Source organism: Manis pentadactyla, chromosome 8 (assembly GCF_030020395.1).
Source record: "Manis pentadactyla isolate mManPen7 chromosome 8, mManPen7.hap1, whole genome shotgun sequence".
NCBI classification, from domain to species: domain Eukaryota; kingdom Metazoa; phylum Chordata; class Mammalia; order Pholidota; family Manidae; genus Manis; species Manis pentadactyla.
This window is the reverse complement of record NC_080026.1, coordinates 8,119,977-8,140,144: the sequence shown is the minus strand read 5'-3', so window position 1 is coordinate 8,140,144 and position 20,168 is coordinate 8,119,977. Positions and strand designations below refer to the sequence as shown.

Genomic DNA, 20,168 nt, shown 5'->3' with positions numbered 1-20,168 from the left:
ATGATGCCTAACCTTGTCAGTCATCAAAAAAATACAAATTAGGAAGGCTTTTTTCCTATGACTAATACTACATGTTGGTACACTTTTAGCCTAAAGGGGGAACAGTGGGGCAAGATTCAATTCTAGGAAGTATACAGCAATATGTAAACAAGGATTCTCAGTGTTGTTCCCCACTTTTCTTTGATCTGTCAACAGGGGATTCAAAAAATAAATTATATTGACATACAATACCTATGCTAAAAAAAAATGAAGAGCTACATTTGACAACATGGAGAGAAGCTATTAAATGAAAAATGTACACTGCAGACATAAAGGTATAATACGATCCCATTTGGAGAGAAAAAAATGTGGTATATAATTATGTGTGGGAGAGACAGAGACAGGGCCAGGGGACTGATGAGGATGATACACGAGTTAAATGTGGCTTTCTCCCAAGAGAGGGGACACTACGTTCATTCACTTCTGTAATCTTTAAATTCTGAAAATGAGCAAGCACTAGATTTTATTTAAAAAAATAAACATCTTTAAAAAGTAAATTTGTCCAATAAATTTGAAATTAGATCAACTATACTTAAATACACGTATCTTCTTCAAATTTGAAAGAAGGCAATTTGAGAGTATCCAATTAAATTTTAAATGCACATACCCTTTGACTTAGCATCTTGTTCTTCAGAAATATAAACCAGTATATACCAAAGAATGAGATACAAGGATATTCATTGTAATATAGTTTATAATATAAAAAGAATGGAAAACTAAATGCCCAATAATTGGGTGACAGTTAAATAACTTACAGAGTTATAGAATATTACAATGCCATTAGATAAAATGATTTGAATGTACTGACATCAAACTATATATAGGACATATTATATGTGAAAAAAATTACAGAAATAGAAACACATTTTCAAAATGAAAAATTATGCATATAACTCTAATACATTACATTTATATATGTGTGTGTATGTGTCTGTGTAAAATACTGTAAAGCACAGAAGTGGTTACCTTCAGGGAGGGAGTTTGAGAACAGGGCCAGTAGAATTCACAGGAGAAACTGCAGTTATACATCATACTTCTATAGTGTTGAATTTTTTTTTAAAAACTTAAAAAAATGAAGATTGTAAAAATGTTTACTTGTTTACACACAAGACACAATTGGAATTTAAAGGAAACCTCCTTTTCATCATTTTGGAAAGTAAAGTATCTTTCTATAACACAATTAACTGTTTCATAAATCTGTTATTAAATTTTTCATATATTTTAGTAGAGTGACATTCTGATAATAGAAATACCCAACCCCACATATAAAATACTAAGAGTATAAATAAACACATTTATATGCTATAAAAATAAAACAGAGCACACATATCAGGTAGAGTATAGTTTTGAAATCAAAAAGACTTTCATACCAGGTTCATGAGCTAGAGCATGCTGAAGAACCTTTTCTGCTTTGTCATACCATTTCAATTTTAATAAAAGCTCGGCCAGGTCATAGCAAAGATAATTTTGTTGTCCACTTTTCAGAGCAGCTTCATAAAAAGTAATTGCCTAAGCAAAATCCATTGCAGTTAGGAAAAAAAGACAATGAGAATGGATAGTCAAGCATAGATATTGTATACATTACAGACCTAAAGTAGATAAATAATTGGAAATCTAAGAGAAGGCTGGGCATGCCTGCCTATCAGTGAGACATGCCATTTTTCTTAGAGAACCAAACGGCACACAAGGCAGCTAGCATTTCTTATGAAAAGTAGTTTAAAAAAGTACTTGGCAAAATTTTGTTTCGGAGGTCAGTGAACTTTACTGAATAGAAAGGACATCTAGTATGCTTTGTCATATAGCAAAAGATCTAACAGTAACTTTATCATAATTAATTGGTTGTAAGGATTTAGGTGCAAGATGAAGCCAGAAGTAAACTACAAGCTCCAAAGAGTCTTTGCAAAATGCAGTGATGAAGAAGGGGAGACACTGAGAATGTCTTAATACAAATTCCAGATTGTGAACACCAAGTTGGAGTTTACAATCATCAAGATATAAACAGTGCTTGCTGAAGACTTCTCATAGAACAAGGTTTGAAATTTTGCTCCAATAGATGTATTTCAAACCATAAAGTACTTACCTTTGAATAGTTGTGTGTTTTGACAAGTGCTTTCCCAATTTTGCTTGCCAATGTTCCATCTTTTGGATTCTGATTTAATGCCTGCTCATATGCTACTATGGCTTCTTCAGGCTAATGTTGACAGACACAAAACATAAGCAATACACATTGACAGATACAAAAAAATAAGCAATAAACAAACAGCAAAGCTAAATCCCATTAAAAGGCACCATTTCTAAAATTATGCTCTTTATCTAGAACACGCAGTAAGACTAACAGAGCACACATTTAAGTCTAGATACCTTATCATTTTAGATGACAGTCACTAGCATGGGGGTATGTCATCAGCAAACACCATCCTAGCCAGTACTGCTCTTCAATCTTCTGTCTAAAGAATACGTGCTTGTTTCTGGTATCATCTATATTTCAAATAATGATAGTACTGAATTGCTGCATCTTAATTTGAAAACAAAACTTGTTTTTCTTATAATGCTTGTGTCCTTTTTATTTTGATTACTGGATAGTTGACTATTAAGTATCATGAATTTTTTTAAAACTTCCTTTTAAAAAGAATGTTACACTAATCACAAAGAAGAGCCTTGCTGTTGTTAAATTTGAGTATAGTAGCATCGGAAACTTTACCTCCTGAATACTCATGTACGCATCACCAAGGAGCAGGAAAGAGCGAGGGCTGGGCATCCTTTCAGCAATTTCTCTGGAAATCAGATCAACTCTACTTAGTAGATTAAATACACATATCGTCTTCTAAACCAATTCAATAAAAGGCAAACGCATTTATTTCAATTCACCAGTAGCTTTCAGAGTACCTTCCACATAGACAAAAACAAAAAACCCACCCATACCCACCCTCAGATTGTTTTTGCTAAATAAGCTTTTTTTTTTTTTCATTAAGTCTTTCCATTTTGTGAAATGGAGGCAGCAGAGAGCAGATAGAGGGTAAACACATGAACTCTGCTTTTCCAGAAATGCCTTTTGTTATCTTCAGCTCTGGAATGATGTGGGGGCGAAGGCACCAAAAAGTGTTGTGATGCCAAGTCACAGCTGATTTAATTGGTCCAAAAACTACATCAGGAAGATTATTATTATTCCAATTTTATACATGATACTAAGAGTTTATTTAAGTCCACTAAGTTGTGTCAGATCTGCTTGAAACAAAACCTATGCTTCTAACAATAACATCACAGGGCACCCAAAACAAGTCAACTTTATTTGAAAATATTCTCATATCATTAGAGCTGAAGGTGCTTTTTTAGGATTTTTGGGAAACATCCCAAAAATCTGATCTAGGACGTCCAGGTCATTCACCTCCACGAGAGGTGCTGCTGTTTCTTCGAATCGCTCAGCACCTGAAGAATGTGAGCAGCTTTCTGAACTTCGATATTTACATAATACAGATGAACCCATATAACTGAATTCATCAACATTTTACTATGTTTTCACAGATGAAAAGTCATTAATTTTCTCTTACAAGGAATGTGTGCTTTTATGTTTATTTTTTCAGCGAGGGGAGAAAAGTGAGCAATGTCTGTGCGTGTGCGCACGCCCGCACGACTACCTGTGTGCGTGTGCTGTGTATCTCAGTAACTCTTAAGGTGTCAGCAGATGGCATAACTTTTAAAGTTCCTGCTTTTCACAAGGAAAAATTGTGATTCTTTCTTTGTGTGGTGTATAAAAATCCATGATTTTCTTTGCTATAACTATTACATTATATTGAGTATTAAATGACCATTTTGCCTCCAAATTGTTACATTATACAATTCTCTTAAGCTATTAGAATACATGTAACTGTTGCTCTTTCCTACCCAAACAGGAATATTTAGTGTCTAGAAATAACACCTGAGGAGGGAGAAGAGCTAAGCACCTACAGTATGGCCACAGGTTGGAATAATCATAATTACTATGACTTATGTTTTAGGGAGAGTAACTTGATTAGAATGATTGTGGTCGGGGGTAGAAGGAAGCAAGAACACATTAAGGAAATAATCTCTATAAAATATCTGTAAAGCAGTTAAAAGCAAGGAAAAAAATTTTGGAAATTAATTTTAGGAAGTAAATGTGTCAAAATTTAATGGGTTGAAATAACCATTTACCTGTAACAAGTAATATACAACATCTTTTCTTTTCTGTGCTTCAGATAGATATCTGCCATTTTCATTTTGGCCTCTATGAAATAAGCCTGTTCGGCTGTGACATTCCGAAGCACGCTTAAAGCCCTGTCAACGTCTCCCTGGGCCAAAGCCAGGTCTGCATCAGCAACAGTGACCCGCAGTTCCTCAGGTGTTCCAGAAAACTCATGGATGGCATCCTGTAAAACCTTGGCAGCCTCATGCTGTAAAGATGAAATTAAAACAACACTCTTTCAAGATGTTCAACAAATTATACTAGAAACAAAGATTTTCTACTGATACAGAATGAACAGTAAATGTTAGCATAGTTATGATATTCATGAAATACTGACAGATTTTTTGGTGAGTACAAAAACATAAAACTAAACTCAGAAAAAATTCAGATGACATTATAAATATCTGTTAGCTAAACATGTTTTTATAACCAGGACAAAAGTAGTTGCTAGACAAGAGTCACCATTACTACAGTTTAATTAGCATTTACTTTGCACCCAGCATTGTATTCACCCATATAATTCACACAAAATCCTCTCACGTAGTTAATTATTATTACCCCTGGCTTGCAGTGAGTAAACTGAAGTCTAGGGAGTTAAGAAGTTAACAAATGATAGAACTGGAATTCAAACTCAAGAAGCCTGGCTCCAAAGCCTAAGTTCTCTGGTACGTTCATTACTGCCCCCGTGGTGGGATCCGGTCCCGTCGGCCCCTGTCCCCAGGGGCTGTTCATTAAGTAGCACATTGCTTTACTCCCTGTGCTGGAACATCAATTTTGTTTTATCTCTGGTAAATGTATTACCTCATATACAAATCTGTACCTCAAAATTCATCTCAACTTCACTGAGTATAAGACATTCTGATTTCAGAAACATTAAAAAGTGGAAAAAAATACTGAATCATGGAATCAACTGTCTATACAACTGGTTCTTATTAAACATATTTTATGCTAATTAATTGGTGAAATAGAAATTCTTTGAGATTTGGCAAGGATCTAGATTATACAAAGTCTTCTTAGTTTCCACTAAAATATAAAAACAGTTGATTAGCAACAGCTGCTAGCTAGAATACAGATGTCAGTGATGTGAAGCCCCTTGGCCTTAATTCTCCCAGAACTGCATCGTCCGTCCGTCCGTCCGTCCGTCCGTCCATCCATCCATCCATCCATCCATCCATCCATCCATCCATCTATCTATCTATCTATCTATTTTTTAAGTTTACCAAAGCTGTATAGAATTTCAGGTTGGTATTTTCATCTTATTCCAGTGTAGTACTCAGGTGTGTGTGTGAATTCTTTTAAGAATCCATAGGTTTATAACTATATTATATGTATTACCTTTCACTGTAGCCTGGATAATTGTATATTACATTATTATATACATTACCTTATATTAATACATTTCTTATTATACCAATATTATACTATTAGCCATATGACACGATATATATTATGCATATAATATCATATTTCATAGTAGCCAATTATGTTTAACTTGAGGGACTTGGCAGAAAGTTCATGATTTAGTGCAAAGTAATGAGAAATAAATTTTCTAAACTTTACCACTCGGTCAAGGGAAGTTGTAGCTTTTCCATTTCCTACTAATATATAAACATACACACCTGAATAACAAAGTTCAGCTCTGAGCCACTGAATTAGACTTGACCCACCTGTTCTCCATTCAAGCGGTGAGCCTCTGCCAGCTCAAGGAACACTGATACACGATGGCTTGCGTCGCCTTCAGTTTTTCTGTATTTTGATTTTGAGGAAGCTCCAGTTCTCCTCATTCCTGGTAAACTCATTGCCATATGAAGAGTTTTAATTGCTTCTGCTATTTCTCCCATTTTCTTCTGTGACTGAGCTTTTATCAAATGATATAAAGGATATTCTCTCACCTGAAAAAATAATACTCAGAAATACTTTCTTGGAGTACTTACAACATCAACAAATGATTTACAATCCACCAAACATTAAATTAATAGGATCTCTGAGGACAACTGATGAGATTGTATACTTGAGGTCTATTTCTGTTCCCTTACGCTCGTCATTTCCTGTGTTAAATCAGACTGAGGGCCTGTCACTACTTAACATCCTCCTGTAGGACAAACAAGTGCTTCCACCATGACCGAAGAGAAAAATGCAAGCAAAGCTTATGAGGCTAGCTAATAAATTCTAAGAAATGATCTGAGTCTTCAGGAAAGGAAATTCTTTCTCAGAATCTTCTAGTTCTGTATAAAGCTATGAGATTTCTAGAAACACAGCTTTTTCTGTTTTAATTGTAAGATTAGAAATTTCAGAACACTTTAATCACACACTGGTTTTACCCTAGGGTACTACTCCAAAACGGGTGGTAATGAAGCTCCTGTCTCTGTTTGGCTATCAGCAGCATATACAGAAGAAACAGGAGAACAACGTGAACAAGGAAGACGTCATCAAAGGGGAGGAGATGACCCGGGCTACAGGATGTGGCAGCCACCTGTTCCTCAATGCTGCGGCTCCAAGCCTCAGTGAGGCATCACGCCGACCTCTGGGCTCTGTTTAAACATGCAGGGTTATGGTCTCATCTCAGAGGTTTTGACCCATTGGAGTGAGGCACTGGGATAGGACGTGCCACTAGTCTTGGGAACTACTGTCCTAAAAAGCAGGCATTATCTTCTGCAGATCTTGCCTAGAACTTCAATTCTCCATCCACTCACGGGTTCCCTCGTAACGGTACAAGACCCTGCGAGTGAAAGTGAAGTGTAAGGAGCCCTTTGGTGACCCCAGGTAGTCCAGGAAGCACCTGAACCTATGATTTCCCTACTTGTTGAGGGATACAGGGTGCAGCACAGAATATGTAGGATAGAAACCTAGTGTGTTGATCTCCTCAGACCGCACACTGACGTTGAAAATGACTAGCCATTCTTTGATGATGGCTCTAAAGAAGTGACTAAAAACCAAAGCCCAAGAAAGAAACAAGAAGTAAAATACAATCCTTACACATAAAAATCTTTGGCATAATGCTCTATAGCTTAAAATCATTGTTATACACATTGTATAACAAATCAGTATTTAATACACATTGTTGCATTTAATGCTAACATAACTGTCAGGTATTGTTCTGTGAAATTTATAGAAAAGAATACTGAAGTTCAGTGAGAGGTAAGTGGGAAGATCAGACATGGCACCAGGTCTTTTGTCTCCAAGTCCATTTTTTTTTGCTTTTTACACCATGGCTGCCTCCGGGTTTCCTCCTCTTGCTTCGAAATCCAATCTTTTCCCACTAAATATACATTTATTAGCAAAGTATCATACGCAAAAATAAAACATAGCTCAATATATGTAAACATAGGCCAAAGGTTCCCAGTGGATGATATGTCTTCTCTATTTCAGTTTGGATCATGTACCTGAAAATTGTAACTCAGACAAAGCTCAAGGGCCTGAGAACACAATTTGAACTTTTCCTGAGACAAATAAACTTGAGCCATCAGGAGATGAGCATCTGCATAAGAAGGGTTGCGTTTTAGGCAGGACTGCAGGTTATGATAAGCTGCTTCGGTGTCACCTATTAAGAGAGAGACAAAGCATAATTAGAATTCAAACTATGAAGAGATCGAGCTCTGAGAGAACAGAATGGGAAGAGCAGTTCGTAGACAGGTCTAGCATCGAAACTTCAAGTCTTTCATCCGTAAGATCAACAGCTATCTCTCCCCGCGAGGGAGCTTCCTTCTACTCCTCATGGAAGGACGCGCCTGGGAGTCAGGCCAGCCCTCTGGTCACAGAAGCAAAGCAGGGAAAGTGTCTGAAAGGATCAGAGTTGATCATCACCTTACTGAGAGGACTATACATGCATCTTTATTTATTCTCCTGATCAAAACCACATTTTTTACATATGACTTCATTAAAGCAAGTTATGTAAAACATAGACATTTAAAATAACCAGAATTCTGTAGTGTCATTTACATTAGTAAACAGGATACAGTCTAGTACTAATTTTATTACTGTATATAAAATAACAAAAAAGGGATAGGATATATAATTATATTCTATTCAGTTACTCTCCTTAACCTTAACCCATACATCAATTGTCAAAACAAGGCTTACAGACATTCAGTTACCAAAGGCTCAACCTACTGATAGCAGAATCTATTTATATAGAAAACAGTTTTCTTAGACACAGAGGATGTGTGGACAAACCGCTGGCTGAGGCAGCACAATAACATACTAAACAGGGTACCTAAATTTGTCAAACAACCACTAAGCATAATAAATAGCATTGGATTCTTTTTTATCATGATGCAGCCTAACATTCAGAAATGAGCAGGGTGAAAAGGAGATGGGAAGGTTAACAAATCTATGTGCCAATTAACCACCCCTGTGTTTTTTCAGGAAGGAGGAGGATTAAGGCAGTAACTTGAAGATGGAGATTAATGATTAGGGGGAAAGTACATAGAAAAGAACGAGGGTTTAAAAATAAGAGGTTGACAAATCTGAGCAATGTGTGAACAACTGAGATCAGAATCCTTTCTGTTTCTTATAAGGGTGAGGGGGAAAGGTCTGGGGTCATCATTCAGAATGTCATTAAGTATTTAAAAATGCAAAGTGGGTCATCACTGTTGGGAAAAAATGGACCATATAGACAAAGATCACATCAGCATTGTATTTTTATCCAAGAGCAGCCCAATTTCCCGTGAGGGAAAAATGAAAGACATCTCTGTTGTGCATCTTTCTGTCTGTCGAGGTCTTGTAAAATAAGAATTTGGCTCACCTTCCTCCCAGGTTCCTGGGAAGGAGTCTCAAAGTCTTGGAATTCCCCAAGTGGGAGGAGTATCTTTGTTATTTTATTTGAGGTTGGTCTTGATTATTTATGCTAATGAGAAGACTCATGATGGGCCCTTAGATAGTTTATGCTGATGATACGACTCAGGCAGGGGGCTGGCTGTGCCACAAAGACCAACCCTTCGAGGCAGGGGTGCTGAGCCCTGTGACCACTGCCTGAGCTCGGGGCAGGGGGCCTGGAGACCTGAGCGCAGTGATTTGGCCAGTATTTAATCCATCCCCAGACAAGGAAACTGTAATAAAAACATGGACACTGAAACTGGAGGGAGCGTCCCTGGCTGCTAATGCTCCCTGTGTACTGCGCCGCCTGGGTGTGTTGGAAAGGTGATAGGTCCTGACTTCAAAGAGGAGGACAAACGGCAACTTCACACGTGGGGCACTCCCAGACCTTGCCCTTCGCATCTCTCCTTTTTTTTGCTGGTTTGGATTACTATCCCTTTGCTATATAATGAAACTCTAATCCCAAGTATAATGGTTTCTGAGCTATGAGTCACTGTAGTGAATTCAAAGCTGAGGGTGGTAGGAACCCCCAAAGTTGTAGCCAGCTAGTCAGAAGTGCAGGTGGCCCTGAACTTGTGTCTGGTGTCTGATGTGAGGGCAGCCTGATGGAGGACTATGTCCTTAGCCTGTGAACTTTGGTCCAACCCCAGGAAGTCAGTGTCAGAAGTCACTGCAGTTGGCAATTTGGTAAGAATACTGCTCTTTAGACATGTGTTGACGCTATTTCAAATAATTTCAGGCTGCTTTTTTTTAAAAATGGGGGCCAGTCACAAGACATTTATTTGTACAGATTTCGGCCATTAAGTATTGCCACGTTGAGATGATTTATATCAATTTTCAAAATAAACAGCACGTTTAATAAATCAATCCCAGAACTCAGTCCCTGTTTCATTGCTAGCAGTGATATCATTCCAATTGGGAGGAAAGGACAAATATCACGTGTCCCAATAACAGAACTTAATCACAACAAGGTATTACAGAGTCATTTCCTACATGGACAGCACTTCAGAGATAAAAACTTTTGAAATCATCCTGTTTTTCTTTTTAACATTTAAAACTGAGGTCCAATAAAATAAAGTCAATCTAACTCTCTCCATTATGTATAAAAAATAACTGTTTATGAGAAAACCTTTAAGCTGGTTTCTACCCCTTAGGATTTCATGAACTTAATTCACTTTGTGTGACATTCAGCAAGCACCCTAAGATGGTCCAATTTTATGTATACAGTTTGTGTGTGCGTCAAGAACCTAAGGTCATGCACCTGGGTTATCTTGTTTAGCTATACATAATCAATCACAGAAACTAAACAAGAATTAACTGACACATTTCATAAAGGTCTGAAACCTGGTAAACATTGCATTTGGTTATGTCAGTGAGTCCACAACTGTTGCTTGAGACTGTAAATTCTTTTTGCTACCTAAGTACCACGTGATGGACTTTTTTTTTAAGTGGTACGACTGTGTTTTCCCAGTAATTCACTTGACTACAGAGGTTTATAGTAATTTTTTCAGAGTTAAATAGCAAAGCAAGATAGAAAATTTTATTTTGGATTAAACTGACTTACCGGTGCATGTATAAAATGTATTTTACGTGACTACTCTCCATACATGTGGAGTGCTTAGTTTTATTTACACTTGCTTATATCAACATCAGTATAAAAAGGTTATTTTATGTTTTTAAGGCATATCCCACCTGATAAATACTTGACTTTTGCTATCAGGAAGACAGCTTGCAGAAGACCTGGCACAGTTCTTACTATGGTCTCCAGGACCGAGGTACAACGTCTGAGAAGTGGAGGAGGAGGTTGCCCGGGACTTGCAGGCTGGACAAAACAAATCAGCAGATCATTTTAGAAATTTGTTTTAGTAGACAGCTAAAAATAAACACCTATTAAATTTTAGTGTAACTACCAAAATAATGTCTTTTTCTAAAAATTCTCTATTCTATTTTTTTGCACAGTATCTTTGCTATGACTTGACTAATACTAATTTATCTCCCTGGGAACTAGGAACACACCAAGTAAACAATGGCTTTTATTCAGCAAAGTAGGTATAAAATCATGACACAGTTCCTGATTTGATAACGTATGAAACAAGCAATGTGTCCACAAACTGTCAAGGAAACACACGTGTTCCAGGGAAGGTAGCTGAGAGCGCGTGTTGCTGGGACTGACAGCCAAGGCAACGTGCTTTCTGATTCTAGGCCTGCCTTGTGATCCATCCAATCCAAGAACCTGCGTTACCTCTGGAGTATCGTGAGGTCTGTTTTTAGGGAAACCCCATTTTTTTCTTTCTTAGTAGACATCAGAAGGTAGAAGACGCTCAGGTACAGTACACCTAATGTCTCATACCTTCACGTTCCCACTTCCCTGCCTGGCGTGTTGGGGGCCCTCAAAGGTTTTATTTCCTTCTCTTTTTATTAATAGTGAATATGATAACCAAAGCAATACTACAGCATCTGTTGATTCTCTTTAACAGCTTTTATCCAACCAACCTTTACCCAACAGTGAGCCACCCACAACTTAGATATGCGCTATCAGAATTTAAATACCCAATGTTCGCTCTCCCTCCTGTGCCCTATTAATGCTGTTTCCTTTATTTGAAGGATCATCTTCTCCACCCCCAAGCCTACAGTCCACATATACACACTCCCAATGGGGCTATGGCCCCTCATAATCACTCTACAATGAGACGTGGTTATGGACCAGGAAGTGCCACATCTCTTCACTGTTGAACCCCCAAAAATATGTGCTCAAAAGGGTTTTTGGAATATGACCACTGGCTGGAATCTAAAAGTCTTCTAACTTCTATAAGTGTTTACAGCACTTACAATCTATGCAATGGAATTCAGCATTCTATAACATCTCACACAGTTCTGTACCGTTTCATATATTCTTTTGTTTTCTTTCATAGGGTTAAGGGTCTTTTATGTGTCTTGGAGATCAGAATTTTATACTTCTTCACACAGTAATGGATACAGAGTAAATTCTTGAAAAATACTTATTTTTCAATGTAACTGAAAATAATGGAAGTATAGGTGACAGAGCGAGGTTCTGCTAAGGTTCTTTGCCACCTGCTAAGAATACATTATTGAGAACAACCATTGTATTTACTATATACACTTTCAAAGTGAATCACCGCAAAAAAACAAGCTATGTGGACCATCTCTAAGATAACGTTTGATTTAAAATAAAAACTATGTATGTATAAAAGGGCCAAAAAAGGAGGAAACAGAGCTAGAGAGACAAGTCTGCCTTTCTGATACTTCCCCGTGAAACCCACATTATAAATGCTGATTAGGTTCTAGCAGGTTGATAAAGGTTCTATTACAGGAAAACAGGACGTTTGTGGCAGAGGAACTCAACTACCACTTAAGCATTCCTTGCTCCACCTAGTCTGTTCTCAGCACAGCTGCCAGGGAAATCCTTTTAAAATGCTGAGCTGGATCTTGCTGGAACCCCTCCGGTGGCTCCCACTGGACTCAGAAATGAAGCCCAGGGAGTCGGGACAGTCAGAGGCCCCACCTGGTCTGGGCGCCTGTGCTGTGGTGTCGTCCCCAGCACGCCCCTTCTCCTCACCGCAGCCCAGCCCCGTAAGCCTCCTTGGGTCTCCTTGGGCCACCGCATGACCGCTCCCTTTGCGTGAAGCCGTCTATACCGTATTCACACATGACCGCTTGACATTTTTGTTCAAACTTTGCCATCTTAGTGAGGCCTACCTAGACCACCTTACCTAAAATTATCACTCCTCCACATTATTCTGTTATCTTTTTCCGTGAATTTCTAATAAATAATTCACTTCATTATATTACTTGTCTCCATTTACTAGAATACATGCTTCCAGAGGGCAGGGGTTGTAGTTTGCCTTTTACACTGCTGTTTCCCCAGCTCCAAGCAGCATGTGGGGTGCTCTAGAAGCACTTGTTGAATGAATTCTGAACACTCCATGAACACTGAAAAATGCATTCCAATTTCTGAGCAGCTAACATATCATAACTAGAGAGATTGATCAATTACAGATGGGATTCCAGAGGGGTTAGTTAAACATAAATAGATTATGCAAGTCTGGAAAAGATTCTTTTGGTCAATAAAAAGCATCATGGTTTCCCTAAATAAAAGTCATAATCCTCACTTCCTTGTTAACAGTCACTGAAGGTGGAGATCAGGGCGAATGCTAAGAATTATTGCTTTTAGTGATGAAGTATTTGATGCTGCCTGTTACTCTATCCCTGGGTTGAACTGTGAGCAGAGTAAAATAAAGTTCAGTCATCTACATCTTACTATCTGTAATAAAAGAGTGCTAATGGATCCACATCAATTTAGAAAGAACTCTCTGGTAGTGCAACAGATAGCTGTGTCTTCAGTTCTACTCAGAGCTAGATAAGGCATATGTAACAGGTAATAATAAAGATCCATAGAAGAAAGATGACAGTAAGAATCCAAAAGGACATGGCAATCTGGATTGTAGAATGAATCTGAGGAGATAAAATTTCATAGGGATGAATGTAGAGAGTCCCACATATGGGTCCAAATTTACAGTGAAAAATAAATCTAAGTTATTAACTATAGTTAACTGTTAGTTCAAGAGGCATTGACAAGTAATGTGATTCACAAAAGGAAACCTGGATGGACATGGGGAACCAGGAAAGAGGAGGATCTACTCTATGTCCTGCAGGCCAAGTCCATACGAATAGCCGGCTTAATGAAATGCACTGACGAACTAAAGACTCACCACCAGGGTTCTCAAGCTATGCCAAATAATAAATAGATGGTTGAAAACCTGCGATTGTTCAGGGGAACATGCAAACTAATTTCCAAAATCTGAAGGTCTTACAAATGAGGAATGATCCTTGATTTGACTAAATAACTGGACTTGCTCCACGTCATTCCAGAAGGCAGAAGGAGGACCACTAAGTGGGAGAATTTTTTAACACAAAGTAGATCCTGACTTAAAATAGGAAATACAGACTAATAATCAAACAATGAACTGCATGTTTTTAATGCAACGGCCCTTAAGGAGGATGCGATAGAGTAGATTCATAAAATGGTGGCTATCTGAATTAAATGATTTCTTATGGTTCTTCTTAACTGGAGATTTTAAGATTTTATGAATTGCAAGTGAATATGTGAAAGCCAATACATTTATTAGTTGATAGCAGTCATTACTATAAATATTCTGATTTAAAAGCTATTTCAACTAATATAGATACAAATACTACCACTTTAAGATGTTGATAGAACACGTGAAAGAAAATCTATTAGCACTTTTTATAAATTATGTAAATGATTCTTCGAAAATAAGTCCCAGAATTATTTACCTGTATTGGACAGAAATTCAGATATTCTGTAATAATTTCTAACAAGAAATCAGGGTTTAACTTCTCAAAATATTCTATACCAAGTGGCAAATCTTCTACGTGTGCAAAATGAGTGTCCAGGACATCATTTAACAAGTTAATAACTTCTTCTTGTCGTTTATTTTTCTTCATAGCGAGAACTGCATGTAAATAGGTTAGTTCCTGGAAAACAAGTAGGTTTTGTTAATTATTCCATTCAGTTATAAAGTCATTTATTCCTACTTAGATTTCAAATGTGTATGAAGTGCCATTTATGTGCAACATTTGTGAAGTATTGGCTTGGATGGGCTTTTAAAATCTTATAGAAGAATATTGGAAATCTAATTTTTCATGGAGGTAAATTAGTAAATGCAATTACATATTAAAAATCAGTGTACATTAGTTGTTTAAAGCCATTAATAAAATAACTAAAGTTTAAAATTTTGTATTTTATAAACAGCTAGGATCCACCATATGCTAAAATAAAATACTGTATGTACCGCGGATTTCCCAATAGATTGCTGAACTTCACTGAGGAATTCTAGCTGCTGATCTGCATCCTGTACTTGCCCTTCTGTTAACTGACATCGGATAACTCCTAAAACCGAACAGGACAAAACAGTTAAAGTCCACATCAGGGCAGGCATGTACATGTCAAACTAACACAAACCTTAATAGTTTTTTCCCCTCAGAACACAGTCAAGTATTACCACATTATACTAAAGTATAAGACATTAAAATAACACATTAAAAAAAAGAGAAAAAAGAAAAACAGAGAGCGGAAGAAAATAAAATGGGCAGCTTTGTACCTATATAAAATCAGTTACTATGGAATTCAAAATTTACAGGCACTACCTCAACAAAAAACCTATTCTCTTAAGATATTATTAAGAAATAAAACTTCACCTTTAAAGATATGGTTTTTTCTATTATGGAGAGTGGAGAAGAGTTATATTTCAGAAAAAAATAGTTAACAAAATACCCTTTTCCTTCTTTACTGGCAGGTATTAAAAGCAATTCTTACTGGCATCTAAACAAGGAACACTTAGAGGAAGAGTTGCCATACCAACGAGAGCACAGATACTTGTTTCATCTAGAGTCATGGCAGTCTTATACCACTTCAGTGCCTCTTTGGTTTTTCCTTGTAAAATCATTTGGTATCCAAATTCTGTAGCAAATTCTGATTGCTGAGGCATTAAACTAAAAGCTCTTTCTAATAATGTTTGAATTTTTTGAAGAATGAGTTGACTACGTCCACACTGAAAAGAAAAATTTTAAGTTAGAGTCAAGCTCTTCTCTTCAGACAGGCTTATTTTTTTCTGTATCACACACACATACATATATATATATATAATTTATACTTCATGGAAGTAGAATGAAGCAGTATTTAATAATCAAAGAAAAATAAAACTTCTCTATTTACTACCTAGACTATAAAGCAAGAAAAATTTTTTATTGTTTCAGAACTTTAATATCCTAAAGAGTAGTGCTTTTTAGAAACTACTTCCAAGAAATAGTTATCTTGGAAAGTATACTTTATCTAATGATGTTGCTCTCTATATTTTTTAGAACTCTTTTTTCAAATTCTCATGATTGTTTTGTAAGAAAATCGTTACTGTAAGGTTATATGTTTTTATGGACTCAAAAGTTAGGACAAGGACCTGCTTTCCCAAGGATAAGCTGTCCCACCAGTGGGAATATTTTAAAAGATCATGCATTAGAATCTTCTTGAAAAAAACCTTCAAAAATATTGCAAGAAATGGCAATGCTGTTAGAATAAGAATACAATGTTTTAACACAAAAAATTTTAAAAGTAAAATACTAAACTGCTTGAATTTTTGGAAGCTTATTTAAAAACTAATCAAAATCATGTGTCTGACAATAAGGAAAATAAGATAAACACCTTCCTCAACTCAGATTTTTATAATAGCAGTGATTTCTTTTCTTCTATAAATTTTACATAATCTGAGAAACTTTGTTTTTAAATAAAACAATTCAGTTTATTCATGTCACTTAACAATGAATATCCTTGATTTTCTCTTTCAATTTGTATCTACTAATTATTTTACTTATGTGTCTTTTTCCTTATTTTTCCTAGTTTAATTAAGTAACTGTCTACTCTTCTCATTCCTTGTATTGATTTAGAGATTCTGCTGTATTCTTGACTACTTTCTTTTTATTGAGTACTTATACTAAAAACACTTTACTATTGTTTTTTTTTTTAAAGATACTATTTCCCCCACCAAAATTATCTACTACCTACTTTAAAACTTGTTTTCAAATAGTTTTAAAAAACAAATCAAACAACCCACCCATAAATCATATGCTCCAACTGATGAACATTTCCACTGGAATTTCTCATTTTCTTATCCTTAAAGGCTCAACGAGGGCCACTTCCTCCATGACGCCTCCCTAAAGGCTTCTTACATTGGGAAACTATACCTCTCAACTGCCTTTCTTAGGAACGCATCACATATTTATATACGTATATTTTCACTCTAGGCCCCATTATTGTTATTGTTGGTGACTAATTTTTATATCCCCAGCTGCAGAAAACAAAGCTCTGGCAAATAGCAGGCACTCTTACAGTTCTACTGAAGGCTAGTGTGATCTTATAAAAAAGTTGAGCATTCTGTGGTTCCATGGCATCCAAGGCATTTCCTAAGTTTTCCAGAGTGGCAGCAGCCTAAAACAAAAGTATTCAGCATAATTTTAAAATAAACTAAGAGAAAGAGAATACATGGCATATACACTTAATACATATTATTATTATTTTTAAAGATCTTTGCTTTCACAAATTCCCTTTCTTCCAATGAAATCATGTATGTTGCAAGATATATTAAAAGTGCTTTTAAAAAGATCAATAACTATAAATAAAGAATTGAGTTTTAGAGTGTGTTTCCAATATTTGATATTGAATGAAAACCTTTGGGTGGGTAAAGATACCCATAATATTCAATTAGCTACACATTTCAAGAGCCCTAATAATTCATAACACAGGAGATATGAATAATAACATTTATAAACATTAATATTATGAGATCAGTCCTTAAAATTACCTATGCAGCCTGGTTTATATTTAAAATATTCTCTAGGGTAGAAAAATCAGGAAGATACTTGGTATAAATAATTTCAGTGCCAGGAAAATTTACTTCAGAGTTGCCCCTACTAAGATTCTTCTAGTAATCACTGAAATACTTAGGTACTGGGACATTAACCAGTTGAACCATACTGAACACAATCCAAATCTACTACGTGTTATAGTATCATTTGCTTCAGACTAGATTTTGGCATAATCCAGTACACAGTCAATATGTTCATTGCTAGAGAAACATGAACGTTATCATAAGGTCCAGTGGGATTTCATCCTAAGCCCATTTATGCAAATTCATTAAATTGTAAAAATACCTGAATTATATTTTGAATATGTATGCTTCCACACCCAGTATCACCAGTTACACTGATCATATATATTATTACTGAGGAGTTTATGTAGAAAGCCATATATACTATAATGAATGATTTAAGGAATTTTCAAGGGTTAATTCTTAACTCTACTTTTGCTTTACTAGTTTATTGAAGCAGCTCACCTTTTTGTTAAGGTGTATTTTAGCAATCAACTAAAACCCGCTCTGCCATGCATTCTAAAAGAGCCCTTCAAGGTGCTAATGTATGTGCTCAGGTGTGGGTGAGTACATTACTTTTTAATATGGGAAACTTAACTACTACAGTAAGACTTACCTTCTCTGTATCTCCCTCCCTACACAAATAATAGAGAGCCAGCATTCTTAGCGCTTCCACATTTTGGTTATCTTGAAGAGTCAACCTGCAGAAAAAACATTTCACTTAATGTTGAAATAAGCTTATAGAGTTTCTTTTATTTGAGGTCTTGAAAAGCTGGTTTGCTGATCTGACTATTCCACTGTCCATGTAAGAATTTTAATTAGTAAAACGGCATCTCTTTTACAAAAATGATCAACCTCATTATTTAAAAAAAAAAAATCTCTGAATCTTAATTTCTAATGTTTAAGAAAAGTATGGATTGTACCAGTCTCATTAAGTTCTTCGGCGATCCTAAATAAAGTATTAGCTAACTATACACAACAGTGTATTAAAAGAAGAATTCACCTCAATCGAGCAGATTTATTTTAAGAATTTCAGAAAGGCAAAGATGAACTGAATAGTTTAAAATCTGTTAATGTAATTTATAACATTAAAATAGATTCTTATGTGATAAAAACAAATGGGAAAATAATATGGAAAACTATCCTATTAGTAACAGGAACAACTCCATGCCCCAAAAGTCGTAAACTTAGTTAAACATACGCAAACACTATACACGTTCCTATGGCACTTCACTCAAGGACATTTGGAAAAGAAACTGAACAAATGGTTTAATGCACTAGATTTCTTATCAAGGACGGGGAGGTAGAATTATTAGCTCCAGTTTTTCCACCCTCCATGAATACATGCTTCCTGCCATGAAACTGAGCAGTTCCTCAACAACTGCTGGGGTGGCCTTTCCTGCTTCTTGGCCATCGACTCAGACTTCTTTCTTCTATTGGCCCATGGAATGTGGGCTGGGGGGTCCCATTTCCGAGGCCATCTATCCTATATTCCTGCTTGCCCTCTTGCATCTCTGCTGTCACCAAGAGGAGTCCCCTCTGGGCAGCTGCTGCCCCGGCTTGAGCCCAGGGAAGAACGCCCCTAGAGCTGACCACAGCCCACACTGCTCTTAGATGCCACAACCACCCAGAAAAGTTTCCCAAATAATCTACAGATTCAATGCAATTTAAGCCCAAATCAAGATTTTGTTTATAACTTTTTAATTCTGACCTTTAACTGCAAAAGAGTCAAGAAAACTGCCAAAAAAAGAAACATGATGGAGAACTTGTCCTAAAAGAACAAAATCCACTAGAAAGATAGAAGGGAAGAGACCCAGTTAAAAAAAAAAAAGGAAGAGTCAATATACAGAAAAAAATAGCTTTCAGCATAAGAAAGACAGTCTCAACATGATCAAGGAAATGAAAATAAAAAGGAAGTACCACTTTTATTCTATGACTGTTAAAATAAAAAGAAAAAAACAAACAAAAAACCATACTGATAATAGCCAAGATTGGTAAGGATGGGAGCGGAGGGAAAGGGGACAGTCCACTGACTACTGATGGTAGTACAAATTAGGATAACTTCTTAGGAGAACGGTTTGGCAGCATCTAACAGAATTTCAGATGTATGTGCCTGAGGCACAGCCTGCAATCTGCTTCCTCACGTATTCTCCCCTTACTTGCTTGGGCACACAGCTAGCTGACCGTTCCCAGCCACCTTTGCAGTTAGATGTGGCCAATGGGAGATGAAGCACTGTATGCCATTTCTTGGGCCTGGGCTTTTAAGAAAAGTGGAATGAATCCTCCATACTTTTTTCCCCTCCTACCACCTAGACATCAATGTAACGAGGTTTTATGACATGGAATAGTTGCAAGATGGAAAAAATCCAGGTCCTTTAATAACAGTGCAGAGGAAGGCTTCTTGATCAAATCTCACACCCACTCAAAACAGTTACATGTGAAAAACAGAAACAAAAACAAACACATGGTATTTAACCATTATGTGTTCAGATCTATTTTTTATAGGAACTTAGCCTACCCTAACAAATATAAGTCTTTTTAATTCAGTAATACCTTATTTGGGATTCATACTCCAGAAATACTCCTATATGTGTATGAAGATGTGTGTATGTGTGTTCACTGTATTTAGAAAAAGTGGAAACAGCCTAAGTGCT

General features: G+C 36.4%; 1 protein-coding gene across 2 annotated transcripts in view; it reads right to left on the bottom strand.

Moving 5' to 3' along the window:
* The window catches only part of TTC21B (tetratricopeptide repeat domain 21B), a 62,228-nt gene that overhangs the window by 29,212 nt on the left and 12,848 nt on the right, over positions 1–20,168 (bottom strand). For both annotated transcript variants that reach the window (XR_008998807.1, XM_036884383.2), the window contains exons 7-18: positions 18,131–18,215; positions 16,977–17,075; positions 15,456–15,648; positions 14,890–14,987; positions 14,372–14,572; positions 10,748–10,877; positions 7,624–7,781; positions 5,908–6,132; positions 4,210–4,448; positions 2,741–2,813; positions 2,120–2,230; positions 1,410–1,548 (exon numbers count right to left, since the gene is read on the bottom strand). Coding sequence is in view for 1 of the 2 variants with exons in the window: in XM_036884383.2 (XP_036740278.2) it covers positions 1,410–1,548; positions 2,120–2,230; positions 2,741–2,813; positions 4,210–4,448; positions 5,908–6,132; positions 7,624–7,781; positions 10,748–10,877; positions 14,372–14,572; positions 14,890–14,987; positions 15,456–15,648; positions 16,977–17,075; positions 18,131–18,215 (1,751 nt within the window). In the remaining variant the exon portion in view is untranslated. The remainder of the gene's footprint in view (positions 1–1,409; positions 1,549–2,119; positions 2,231–2,740; positions 2,814–4,209; positions 4,449–5,907; positions 6,133–7,623; positions 7,782–10,747; positions 10,878–14,371; positions 14,573–14,889; positions 14,988–15,455; positions 15,649–16,976; positions 17,076–18,130; positions 18,216–20,168) is intronic.